At 33.9% G+C, this 13,662-nt stretch overlaps 1 protein-coding gene across 4 annotated transcripts in view; it reads right to left on the bottom strand.

The window, feature by feature from the left end:
- Positions 1 to 13,662, bottom strand: part of LOC106870395 (golgin subfamily A member 2) — a 95,768-nt gene that overhangs the window by 47,068 nt on the left and 35,038 nt on the right. Inside the window, exons 4-8 of one of the 4 annotated variants that reach the window (XM_089346767.1) lie at positions 10,267 to 10,329; positions 5,747 to 5,810; positions 3,492 to 3,551; positions 2,094 to 2,174; positions 809 to 907 (exon numbers count right to left, since the gene is read on the bottom strand). In XM_089346767.1, the coding sequence (XP_089202893.1) occupies positions 809 to 907; positions 2,094 to 2,174; positions 3,492 to 3,551; positions 5,747 to 5,810; positions 10,267 to 10,329 (367 nt within the window). The remainder of the gene's footprint in view (positions 1 to 808; positions 908 to 2,093; positions 2,175 to 3,491; positions 3,552 to 5,746; positions 5,811 to 10,266; positions 10,330 to 13,662) is intronic. The other 3 variants (XM_014916442.3, XM_089346777.1, XM_089346786.1) reach the window with 3 other exon arrangements.

The raw sequence follows: 13,662 nt of genomic DNA, 5'->3' as shown, positions 1-13,662 counted from the left end.
TCTAGCATAAGCAGCTAAAAATAAGACAGGGTTGATTTCTTCAAATGGCCCAGTTGTCTTACAAGGGTAGCATACTGGTTGATATACAAATCATGATGAAATACATAAAAGTGAGGAGACTTTGAATTTGAGAATATAGTGTTTTATCAGATTATTTACAAAGTGATACGATTAATACTTCTAGTATTGACAGTCAAACACGAGAAAGAGTCTGGATATTTGTAGTATGTAAATATAACTGAATAAAAAGGCTTAACATGTGCTAACACTTGCCAAATTGTAAATCTTTGAGTGAAGGCTAAATTTAGGAAAATCATGGAGAAGGAAAATGAAATTGTGAACAAAGGACTGAAGGAATTAAAAAAAGAATAATAGGTTCATAAGTAAAAGGAACTAATGATTTAATAGGCATCATGACCTATCAAGAAAGAGAGAGAATTACAGAGGGCTAACCAAAACTGTCTAATCAGCATAGATAGTAAAACAAGCACATAAATACATTTTACATCATCATCATTTAACTGATGTCCATGGATTGGATGGTTTGATCTGAGCTAGCAACTTGGAGAGCTGCACCAGGCTTCAGTCTGATTTGGCATAGTTTCTATGGCTGGATGCCCTTCCTAACACAAACCACTTTACAGATTGTGCTGGGTGATTTTACGTGGTACCACATAGGTGCTTTTACATGGCACACACACATATACAAACACACACCCTTGATCAATAAGGGCATTGAATTGCATACAACCCATAGAAAAATTAACAGTTTACAAAACATATCATTAACTTAAGGCTTATTTTTTACCTGTAGTTGATCCTTCAAAGAGCCTACATCCCGCTGCTTATCAACAAAAGATTGTTTCTCTTCATGAAGTTCATTCTGCAGTTGTTGTGATTGGTCCCTCTAAAATATAGAAACATAAGAAATATACAGAAAATTAACAAAAAAGTAAACCACGAAGTTGGTTATATCTGGGGATCAGCTGTTACTACCACAACTGGTACTATTGTTTATATAACCAATATATGTAACAAAGTGAGACAAAGTGCTTTTTTTTACCAGTCTTAAAATATATCGATCAGTTTGTGATTGGTGCTATTCTATGAGAGAATTTATGTCTGTTGTTTAATTTTAGTTGCTCCTTGAAGTTATTTCATATTGCACAAGCCAATAATCTCTGAAACAGACAAATGTGTCAACTTTTGATTTATCATCATTTAGTTTTCAGGTTTACATACTATCATGGATTGAACAGTTTGACAAAATTCCATGGATCCAAGGATTGCATCATGCTCCAGTGTTCACTTTGGCATGGTTTCTACAGCTCAATGCCCTTCCTAATGTTAGCAACTTTATAGATTTTTTTTTATAGTTCTTTGATTGTCTCATATTTTCCATTATTATACCTCTTTGCTCTGCTTCAAGTTTTAGCATACTCTTCTTACAGCACACAAATTAATCCCAAGTTTGTAAACTTCTCCAAAATTATATGGGCCAACACAGAGCTTCATCACATTTCTCAGAATCTAAGAGTTTCACTATAATATGATTACATTCTGAGGCTGCTAGTTTGGAGCAGTCATATGGACAAAGGATAACTGCTAGCTCACATAAAGCAAAAGTGAAAAGGAAAATGCATTAATCTACAAATTATTTAATAAATGTTTAAAACATTCAAAACATGCATGATTTCTTTTCAGAAAAGAACTTAAGCACATCAAACCACTTTAACCAAGCTGTTTCAATAATTCAATATTTCCAAGTCGCAAATAGCTATTAGAGAGCTAAGAGTTGAGAAACCTAGTCAATGTTGATGTAGTCTAACATGAGTGAAACATGTTTACATTCATAAGTAACTCTGCTTGCTAACAAAGGTCAATTCTTTCCCAACAAATCAATAAAAATTCAATTTCCTGTGAAATTAAATCTCAATTTCTTGAAATTATTTCCATTTCTCTGAGAGTCATTTATACAAACCACATTTCTTTTTAATTTTCTTTCTGCAACTAAGAGGTCAATTTTAATTAATTTGAGATTTTTGTGCATGCCATTCAGCTCACTTCCCTTAACTGTGTGTATGTATACTCACCAACTGCTGAACTTGTACATTAAGCTGCTCATTAGCCCGGATATGTTTTTCAAGTAGCGCAGCAAGTTCTCGGTTCCGTTCCTGGAAAGAAAAACAATTATTTCTTTTTCTTATCCCAAATGTTCTACAAACATATATTGAAAAATAAATAAGAAATTTAACAAGTTTAATTAAATTTAAGATGAAAGACTAGAACTGAACAGAAACTATATACTATAAATGAACTGACTGTGTATTACCATCTAGATACTTTTTTTTACTCATTTCATTCACTGCAAAGGCATAACCTCCAAAGATACAAGACAATGTCAATCCCAGAACTTATTTTAACCCAATATTTATTTCATTAAACTGGTTATCGATAGGAAGTGAAGCAGCTCAACAGCCTTTCATCAGTAAACATATATGTCTATACAATGAATTTCTGTAGTTTTCAGACAAAATTTCATTCAAAAGCCAGTAGTAAAACATGCAGTTACAGACGAAGGCACTTGCTACAAGTGCCATGCAGGGGGATCCAATCCAAAGTCATGTGATTGTAAAGCAAACTTTTTAACCACATAGTTATACCTGTGCCTTATTATATATATATATATAGATAGATAGATAGATATCACTCACACAATTTTCTTTTTATGTTTCATTCATTAGACTGGAACCATTCTGAGGCACTGTCTTGAAGAATTTTTAGTCAAATATTGACCCAGTACTTATATATATTATTAGTAAAATCAAAAAGAATAAGTGAATTTGCCATGATAAGTAGAAAATCCATTTTAGATAGAGTACTTCTTCAGGGAAGAGTTGAAAGGAAATTAATGAAACAGAGTTTTACATCTTTTATAACAAAAAAAAAACTGACTCTGCTTTCAATTTTTCCATGAAGGACTGTCCTAAATGTTACATTTTCCACTCTTCGCAGCATGTTCAATGTACTCTTTTTATCAATTTTATTACATGATATAAGTCTTGCTGAGAGACCAACACCAGCCTCTAAGGAGTCTAATGATCTCACTCTCTCTCATATATGTATATAATATAAAAACACACACACACACATAAACAACTAGGACAGTGATATTTATTTACAACACGATACACATCTGAAGGGTTTCTTTCAGTTTTCATCTACCAAAAGTCACAAGGCTTTGGTCGAATTGAGACAAATAGAAACTTGCACAGTAGGACTGAACTCAAAGTTACATGGTTGGGAAGCAAGTTTCTCAACCACTCAGCCACATTTGCACATGTGTGTGTGTGTGTGTGTGTGTGTGTGTGTGTGTGCGTGCACATGTGCACACAATTCAAAATTAAATAAAAACAAGTATGGAAGTTCAAATCTTAACAAAATTATTAGCAGGAACTGAATTAGTAGAGAATTAATAGAAAATAAAATACCTCTAACTGTACTACACTGGAATTCTCTACCGGTGCTTCGCCATTGATAATTGCATTAGACTACAAAAAAAAATATTATATAGTAAGTAATTAGAACAATTTTGAGTAAGGCTTGTTATTTATTAACACACTTTTGTGTTCAACTCTTCCTTTCTATTAATAAATAAAAATATTATCTTTAGTTTTTTCGCTGGCTCTTGTGCGGGTGACACATGAAATTTTTCGAGTGAGTTCGTTGCTAGTGCCCCTGAACTGGCTCTTGTGTGGGGCCGTCGTAGGATTTTCGAGCGAGATCGTTGCCAGTGCCCCTGGACTGGCTCATGTGCGGGCGACACATGATATCTTTCGAGCGAGATTGGTGCCAGTGCCCCTGGACTGGTTCTTGTGCGGGTGACACATGAAATGTTTCGAGCGAGATCGGGGCCGACGTAGGATTTTCGAGCGAGATCGTTGCCAGTGCTCCTGGACTGGCTCATGTGCGGGCGACACATGAAATCTTTCGAGCGAGATCGTTGCCGGTGCCCCTGGGCTGGCTCTTGTGCGGGTGACACATGAGGTTTTTCGAGCGAGATCATTGCCGGTGCCCCTGAGCTGGCTCTTGTGCGGGTGACACATGAGCTTTTTCGAGCGAGATCGTTGCCAGTGCCCCTGGACTGGCTCTTGTGTGGGTGACACATGAAATTTCTTTGAGCGAGATCGTTGCCGGTGCCCCTGAACTGGCTCTTGTGTGGGGTCGTCATAGGATTTTCAAGCGAGATCGTTGCCAGTGACCCTGAACTGGCTCATGTGCGGGCGACAGATGAAATCTTTTGAGCGGGATTGTTGCCAGTGCCCCTCAACTGGCTCATGTGCGGGCGACACATGAAATCTTTCAAGCGGTATCATTGCCAGTGCCCCTGGACTGGCTCATGTGCAGGCGACACATGAAATCTTTCGAGCGAGATCGTTGCCAGTGCCCCTGAACTGGCTCTTGTGCGGGGCCGTCGTAGGATTTTTGAGCGAGATCGTTGCTGGTGCCCCCTGGACTGGCTCTTGTGCGGGTGACACATGAGATTTTTCGAGCGAGATGAGCGTGGCCGTTGCCAGTACCGCCTGACTGGCCTTCGTGCGGGTGACACGTAAAAGCACCCACTACACTCTCTGAGTGGTTGGCGTTAGGAAGGGCATCCAGCTGTAGAAACTCTGCCAAATCAGATTGGAGCCTGGTGTAGCCATCTGGTTTCACCAGTCCTCAGTCAAATCGTCCAACCCATGCTAGCATGGAAAGCGGACATTAAACGACGCCGACGACGCCGACGACCTAGAATAGCACTTCAACAGAATACCAAATTTTGCCAATTCCATACAAAGAAGGGCTGATATTTAAGATTCAGTACAGCTCACAGGAAAGGTTACTTGACTGTCATTTAGTGTAACTGAAGATAATAGCCAAACCAGTAGAAGTTTTAAGATTAGAGACTAATACAAGGAATAAAATCTTATTTGAAATTCTATAAATAAAAACAATATTTTGTTAAATATAACTTATATTCACATCCTTAACTCACTCCTAATGTTGTTTTTTTTTTTAAAAAAAAAAGCTTGTAGTCTTTGGCAATTTTCCACAACTGAAATCTAATAATAATCCTACCTAATTCATTTAAAACTGACAACATTTCTACTGCACCTCCAAGATTGGTGAAGTGAAACAGTGAAAAACAAATATATAAATCTACTTCAGTAAAATTGTAATTTTGCCAGAATAAAACCAGCTCAGAAAATATCAATGAAATATTAACTTTCCATTATAAGAATAAATTCAAAATTTTCGCTTTTATCCATCAAAAAGCTTAATATTGAAAAACATATCAAAAGAACAGGTTAAAGGATTTGGTAATTAAAATATTCTCAAGCAAAATTCCAGTTTCAGTGGATTATAGGGAATGAGAAATTTAATCTCTCAAATACAATTACTTTATTTTTGTAGCATTTTCAATATTGCAACACAAAATGGTTATATCTCTAAAGTAATTTACAAGAATAAATAAAAAAAAAAACAACAACCTATGTTCAAAGAGCTGTTTTTTTAAAATCTAATGTAATTAATATAACTACTGATAAAGGTTGTTAATATTAAATACTTCCACTACTGCTAAGCTTTGCTCAAGCAAGAAAAAGTTGTGGATGGCAGCTAATCAAATGCATAAAAGCAACACACAAGTTATACATTCCGGATGCACCATACTTCAATACGAGTCAAAAATAGAAGCACTTACTTCATGAAGGAGGTCATTGATATGTTGTGACAGTTGATGCAGAGATTCTGTGGAAGCAGTTGGCCTGAGAAAGGAAAAGAAGTTTCACTATTTCAATGGATCTTAACATAGGTATACATATTATTTACATTATTTACATTTGACGGATATTTGTCTTCATCTTGTTTGTTGTTAACACAACGTTTCGGCTGATATACCCTCCAGCCTTCATCAGGTGTCTTGGGGAAATTTCGAACCCGAGTTCTCATTCCTAAGGTATTTTTCGATATTATTATTATTCAGGTCACTGCCTGGAATCGAACTTGGAATCATGGGGTTAGTAGCCCGCGCTCAACCACTATGCCATATGCCCGTGGGCAATCATGGAGTGAATTTTAGGGCTTATAAATCTAATATTTTCCTATCCTTCCTTAATACCGGTTCCCATATGTTATTCATATATGCACTAGGTCTGCTTAGGAGGTTGTGTCCTAGTATATGTGCTGCTTCTTTTAGTTTTCGTATTTTCCAGTGGTGTTCTCTGTCTATTATTTTAACCTCATACCACAGGGGGAGGTGGAATAGGTATACATGATGTAAGATAGTGTTATACCATAATTCTATATAATAACAAGTTTATAGAGGACTTAAAGATTTCTTTTATGGTTCATATATTAATTCTTTAAAATATGAAGGATAGATTAACATAATTGAAAATAAAAATTTAATAATTAAAATTACAACATACCAAATCAATATTATTCAAGAACTGAATACTTATATTTTTTTATTTTACTTGTTTTCATTACACATTTATTCTCACTTATCACTGATACACTAAATTTTGTGTTACTCTTATCATGAATTGATCTGTAATAACACAGATGAGGCAATCAGTCAAAGATTCTACTTGGACTGCAAAAGCATGCCCTAGCAACCATCTACAATGCTCAAGACATTTTGGAGTCTTGCAATGAAGCATTTTTCCATCAGTTATCACCGATTCATTTAACACGGTAATTTTATTTTGGGTATCAAACACCTGTTATAAATTAATACATATGCATTTCTGATTGTCACAAAAAAAATGTTTAACTTTCTCTAAACCATTTGAGGTTTCCATACAGTTTCCATCTATCATAAGGCATTGGTCAACTCAGAGCTATATTAGAAGACACTTGCTGAAAGTGTCATGCAGTGAGGCTGAATCTTAAATGACATAGTTGCAAAGCAAACTTTCATTTGTCCTTTTACTCTTGTCACACCACCTCCATAAACACTTTTTTCAGTCAATAATGTTGAATAAAAAATTAAAAAAAACTAGGTAGTGAGTTGTAAATTATTTGTTTACAGAAGGATTATGGAATAAAAATTCAATAGGAAACTAAAATAGATAATATCAGATTGAGGTAATATCAAAATTAAATGATTAAAATGTAGTGATAGGAGTGGGTGGAGTAGACATAGACAAGATTCTGTAGTAGAAAGAACAATCCATTTGAAAAGACAAATGCAATTAAAAATGTTTGTCATTTAAAAAAGATAATCTCCAATAAAAAAGAACAAAAATAAGCACAAGTTCCTTTGTGAAGAATCTATTGATTTTGTTGTAGTAAATTAGGTGATACAGCTGGTATCATTTAAATAATCGTCTATTTTGTTGCCTTGAATTACAACAGTGTATATGGTTTTTCATGAGAATTTAACAGCATCAAATATCAACCAAATAGGTTAAACAGTTTCCACAGAGCAACGTAGTAATAAGCTTATAAAACTAACTCTGCTCTGTTCAAAAACTAATTAACCTTTCAGTAACTTTATGGGAGAATTACAATTCTTGAATCACATTCAGACAATTTTATAGATTCTATCATCTAATAATATTTTTCAAATAAAATAATATAATAGCCTTATGAAACTAAAAAACTGAACCTTGTTGTAATCTGCAACTCACACATGTAATCAACTGCAATTATAACAACAAACAGTAAGGTGCTGCTACAATTATAGAGTTGATTAACATCAGCCATGAACAGGCCAAAAGCTAATTCATTTTCAGCTTGGGTGAAGTTAAAACCCTATTATCTTAATTAGAAATAATATTCCCAAATTGTTGTAAATTTTCTGTTTATATATAATTATGACAGTTTTACTGAGACAGTCAAGAAGAAGTAGAGTAATGATCAAAATGTTAGTTTCTGTGGTACTCAATGAGAATATGTCCAAAGCAGATACTATGATGTTGATAATTACAATGTTAATAGAATAAGATGTTTTGCATTTGTCTGTCTGATAATGCATGCAGGGACAGTAAAAAGAATGAGAGAAAGAGAAAGAGTAAGTTTATACAAAAGAGGAAATTTTTAAAGAGACAGGCATAATAATACAATGTTATTACGAAATCAGTTTTTAGGATTAAAATGAGATTCCATGCAGATTCCATGCTTGGTATGATGAAAGAAAAAGTTAGGAATTAAACTTAGAAATATAAAGGATTAAACTTCAATTGAACCCAGTATTCTATAACTAAGTCAACACAAAGACCACCCACCCATGGAGAGGATTGTATCAAAAAATGTGAGATCTACTTAGAGCTGACACTTATTTTATCAAACACCAAAGATTAATTGGTAACATCTAACATGATGTAATAGAAGTCAAAATTTTTTTAAATATAAAAAAGAAAAAAGTTTCCTAATTCCAAATATTACTAGCAATTTAGATATCTCAGAATATTTTTTTGCTTCCTTATCCATTTTGTATTGTAGTTTTATTCTTTATACTATAAGGTTAGTCAATGTTTAATTATTATTTTTCAATTATCTAAGCTATTATGATGATGTTAGAGGATGTTAAAATACTAATAGATGCAATTCCTTTAAGCATAATCTAATTATTAAAACTGCTTTAGTCTATAGTTTGTGGTACATAATTATGCACTTGTATCATGAAATGCCACCATAAGTTTTCATAAGCTAGCCAGCAGTGAGGGAACAGTGTCTATAACCTTTGCACCACCACCACCCTCGAACAGACTAAGAAGATTTATACAGCTGATGTTCCATTTTAATATCTGTAGATTAATGTCAGTAAGTGTAATTTGTCAATGTACAAATATTAACAGCACTAAAATTATTGGAAGCTCTTCAATCATTTAGTGCAACGTTTATTTATTACTAATATAAAAGATAAGTCTTTTTTTTTTTTTTTACTTGTTTCAGTTACTGGATTGCAGCCATGCTGGAGCACTAACTTGAGTTTAATCAAACAAATTGACTCTAGTACTGTTTTTTTTTTTCTTTAAGTCTGATACTCTATTAGTCTCTTTGCTGAATCACTAAGTTATGGGGATGTAAACAAACTTCATGTAGATCTTCACAGAGAAGAACACAAGTAAATTTCATGCAGAAGCAGATCAAGTGGAAATCACATGAACTACATCCAGAAATGGAAAATGAAAATTGGAACAATTGGAAATTAAACCTACATCACATATTATAGAAGTAGTAAACTGCAACTACTATATATGTACATTATATATATATATATACACGTGGTGTCACGTAAAAGCACTCATGTCGCACCAGGTAAAAGCACCCAGCACACACTGTAAAGTGGTTGACATTAGGAACAGTATCCAGTCATAGAAACCATGCCAAATCAGACTGGAGTCTGGTGCAGCTCCCCAGCTCTGGTCAAATCAGCCAACCCATGCAATTGCTTGTAAACTGGTCATTATCAATTGTAATTCCCCTAAAGTTATTCTTAAATTAGTAGTACCATATATGGTTAAGTCATTTTTCAGAAATATAACAAGCATCATGGCTATAAAGATTATGAGAGAAAGTCTTTGGTAATCCTCGTTTATTAATGCAAATTTTTATTGATGCTTCATTTTTTTAATTAAAAAATGTCACTCCAAAATAAAAAGAAAAAAATGATCTTTAAAATAATAGAAAGCAAACAAGTATAATATTGCAGGATCAAGTAAAATCTGAAAAATATAAACAGGATTAGCCCCTTGCGTATAAACATATATATACAAACAGACACTATACATGTTTTCTTATCTGGAGGCTAGGGATAAAAAAAAAATATTTCCTTTAATTAATGCTTCCCCACTTAGCCCCAATGAATACACATTATTTCACTACTATAAGAACCAAGTAGGTGGAGAAGTCTAAGAAAGAAAATATAGACATGTGAAGAATGTTGTTAACCAAGAAATAGTAACATTCTTGACCTATATTACCTGAGGACTCTATTGTTTAAACACCTTAGAAAAACACAGGGTTATTGGACAGAAGGTAGGTTAAGATAGAAAAGCAGTAGGCAGTATTTAGTTTTCAGAACACTGGAACTAATTTTATTTTTTATTCTCCAACAATTATTTATTAAAAATAGATGTAAAAAAATTGGATTTGGTTCAGGTGATATTGCCATTCCGCACACACAAAAACGGTTTTATATCTTAGTCAGGAAAAATTATTGAAGAAATGGAAGAGCCAATAAGAGTTTCCATGCAAAGCATGCTCATGTACCTCATTTTCAACATTTCTGAGAGCAATTGCTTCTTTGATTTATCTGATATTCTTTCAGGGTAACTGGACAATCAAACAAAATGAAAGCAGGGGAAAAAAAGCAAATGAAATTACATTTATGTAAGATATATATATATATATATATATATATATATATATATAAGAAAAAATATCAACAAAAAATATGCTCTGATAGTTTCATCACAAGAAAATTTCTGGGTTATGTAAAAATATAATGAATAAAATTTAAATGGTTTTTAAAAAAAAGTGTTAATCAGTTAATATTTGTAAATCATAAAAATTCTATAAGATGTATATTTAAACAAAAATAAAACCAAATTAAGTCATGACAGGCTTCTTTCAGTTTCCATCAACCAAATCCACTCACAAAGCTTTGACCATCCCAGGACTACAGTAGAAGACATCCAAGTTATCATGTAGTGGGACTGACCCTGAATCTGTGTTTGCAAAGTGAACTTAACCACAGCCAAACCTAGACCGATACCTGAAACTTCTTCACCAGTCAGCCATAACACTAAACAGTAATGCAAGATAAACATTATTTCACATCAGTTAGTTTAATTTGCATAAATAGAGCTTTGTTGGTGGTTACTTCAAAGTAATTAATGTGACAAACAACATTCAATTTCTGATATACCTGAAGTGTAATGCAAGGTGTGAAGGTGCAATGGCCCAGTGGTTAGGGCAGCGAACTCACGGTCATAGGATCGCGGTTTCGATTCCCAGACCGGGAGTTGTAAGTGTTTATTGAGCGAAAACACCTAAAGCTCCATGAGGCTCCGGCAGGGGATGGTGGCAAACCCTGCTGTACTCTTTCACCACAACTTTCTCTCACTCTCATTCCTGTTTCTGTTGTGCCTGTAATTCAAAGGGCCAGCCTTGTCACACTGTGTCACGCTGAATATCCCCGAGAACTACGTTAAGGGTACACGTGTCTGTGGAGTGCTCAGCCACTTGCACGTTAATTTCACGAGCAGGCTGTTCCGTTGATCGGATCAACTGGAACCCTCGACGTCATAAGCGATGGAGTGCCAACAATAACAATGTAAGGTAACTTTTTTTTTTTTTGCTTGTTTTTTCCAACACACCAAAGCTTTTGTATTGTAACAAATAAACAAAATGTCTCTCTTAATTGCAGCATTTGCCAATGTATAAGATGATCTTCCCATGTAAGATGCACTCTAAATTTACAAGAATATTGGGGGGGGGGGGTTATTACATATTTAGCAAAAGTGATTTTAGAGTGGTTTTGAGAGGAAAACAATTTGGTGCAAGTAAATGCAACATATACTGGAATCAAGAACAAAATCATGACATACTAGATTTGAAAAGAAAATTTACTATAAATGAACAAAAATATCAGTGAATAATGGAACATGCATACAAAGTAAATATCACCATCATTGTTTTGAAATCTACTTTCCATGCCAGCATGGTTCAGGTGGAATTCACTGAAAGCAATTTTTCTATGACTGAACAGCCTTTCCGTCACCAACTGCTTCCAAGCAAGGTAGCATTTCCCTATGTCTGGACAGGTTTTCACAGAAGATGTGAAACAAAAAACATTGCTTGAACAACAATCATGCTCATTTGCAACTTTTGCAGGATGCCAAAACAAAGAGACACAGAGCTACACGCATGCACACACATATAAACACACATACACAGAACTTCTGTCAGTTTCTCCTAGCAAATTCACTCACAAGGTTTTGGTAAACCTGGGGTTATATTACAAAACACTTGCCCAAGGTGCTATGCTTAGTGATAAAAAAAAAATATATATAGTGCTAGTGCATGCAAACAAATACTTTATTAATATTAGTATGTACTAATATTAATATTAGTACATGTAACATTTGTACATAAGGCAGAATTGTAACCGCACTGAGCAAAATGCTTATCAGCATTTCATCCATCTTTACATCCAGAGTTCAAATTCTGCCGATGTCAACTTTGTCTTTCATCCTTTCAAGGTTGATAAAATAAGTACCAATTGAGCACTAGGGTCAATGTATTTAGCTTATCTCATCCCCCAAAATTCTGCCAAAATTTGAAACCAATATTAGTACATACCAAATGATAGACAAAAAACAATGAATGCATTCTTATACAAACATATTTCAGTGAATAACATAGGATTCCATTCTGTGTCTAGATCAAAGCATTTGTCTCAAAGTAGAGTAGATAGGGACAAGAATCAACCTTGGTATTTAAGTATACTTTATCAAAACACTGAAGGATGAAGAACAAAGTTGATCTCAGAGTGCATACAGCTGAAAAAAATACCACAGGGCAGTCTCTCCAGCACTGATAACTCTGCCAATTCTCTGCCATATAGGCTACATAGTCAGCTATAAAGTACAGAGTGGGCCAAAAGTCACAAAAAAGTACAAAATTTTTATTTTTTTAATCATTTTTTTTTTTAATTTAGATATGATTTTTCTCATCTAGATTACATATATTTCATATATATATATATATATATATATATATATATATATATATATCACATATAATGTTGGGGTATGGTAAATTTAAAACAAAAACTTAAGAACTTATTAAATATTGAAGCACCTTCATAATAAAAATATATCATGAAGGTTTATTTATCATCTGGAAAACCTAAGAAATCATCATCTTCAGAACTAAGTAAACTAGCATCCACAAAGTCTGAATATTCTTTTACACCACTGCCATCCATCTTATTCACTTCAGTGAAATTCTCCAAGTAATCACTATTTTCTTCAAATACCGTGATCATTACCAACCCTTTAGTATTTAAACCGACCATACCTGGCCTAAATATGCTACCTATTTTAATGTTCAAACTGGCCAAATCTGGCATGTCACACCCACCCTACAATGTCATTCTAAGAATAAACAATCACATCATCAATATCTCAAAGCTGCAAGATAATGCATAATTAATTCAAAATAACGTGAATCAATAAGCATTACATTTGGCAGAGTAATATGAATACAAAAGGGTTAATGTGACATTTTTTAACGTTTTGACACCAACCCACTCGAGACTGCTCGTGATGCTATAATACAAGCTTCCTGTTATAAAGTGATCTAAATTAAAATCTTTCATCAAAATTTCATGTTAATTTAGGCTCCAAACACCAGCTTAATAATTGATAAAGTTATTTTACTAAATTCTTCCTTCTTTTTTAAAGTTAATTGAAGCAAAAGCAGTATATTTTGACAAAAATATGATAAGATGATTAAAATGATTTCAAAACCACCTCTTTTACAAACTTCCATTAATTTATTACACACCTGTGTAATAGTAGGCCTTGCCTATCTTCTTGATGGACTTTACAATCCAAAGCTTGCATTTCCTTGTTTGATTCTATCCTTAAAAATCCATTA

The sequence above is a fragment of the Octopus bimaculoides genome, chromosome 2 (assembly GCF_046866305.1).
Source record: "Octopus bimaculoides isolate indiv1 chromosome 2, ASM4686630v1, whole genome shotgun sequence".
Classification (NCBI taxonomy): Eukaryota; Metazoa; Mollusca; class Cephalopoda; order Octopoda; family Octopodidae; genus Octopus; species Octopus bimaculoides.
This window is presented reverse-complemented; position numbering and strand designations above follow the sequence as displayed.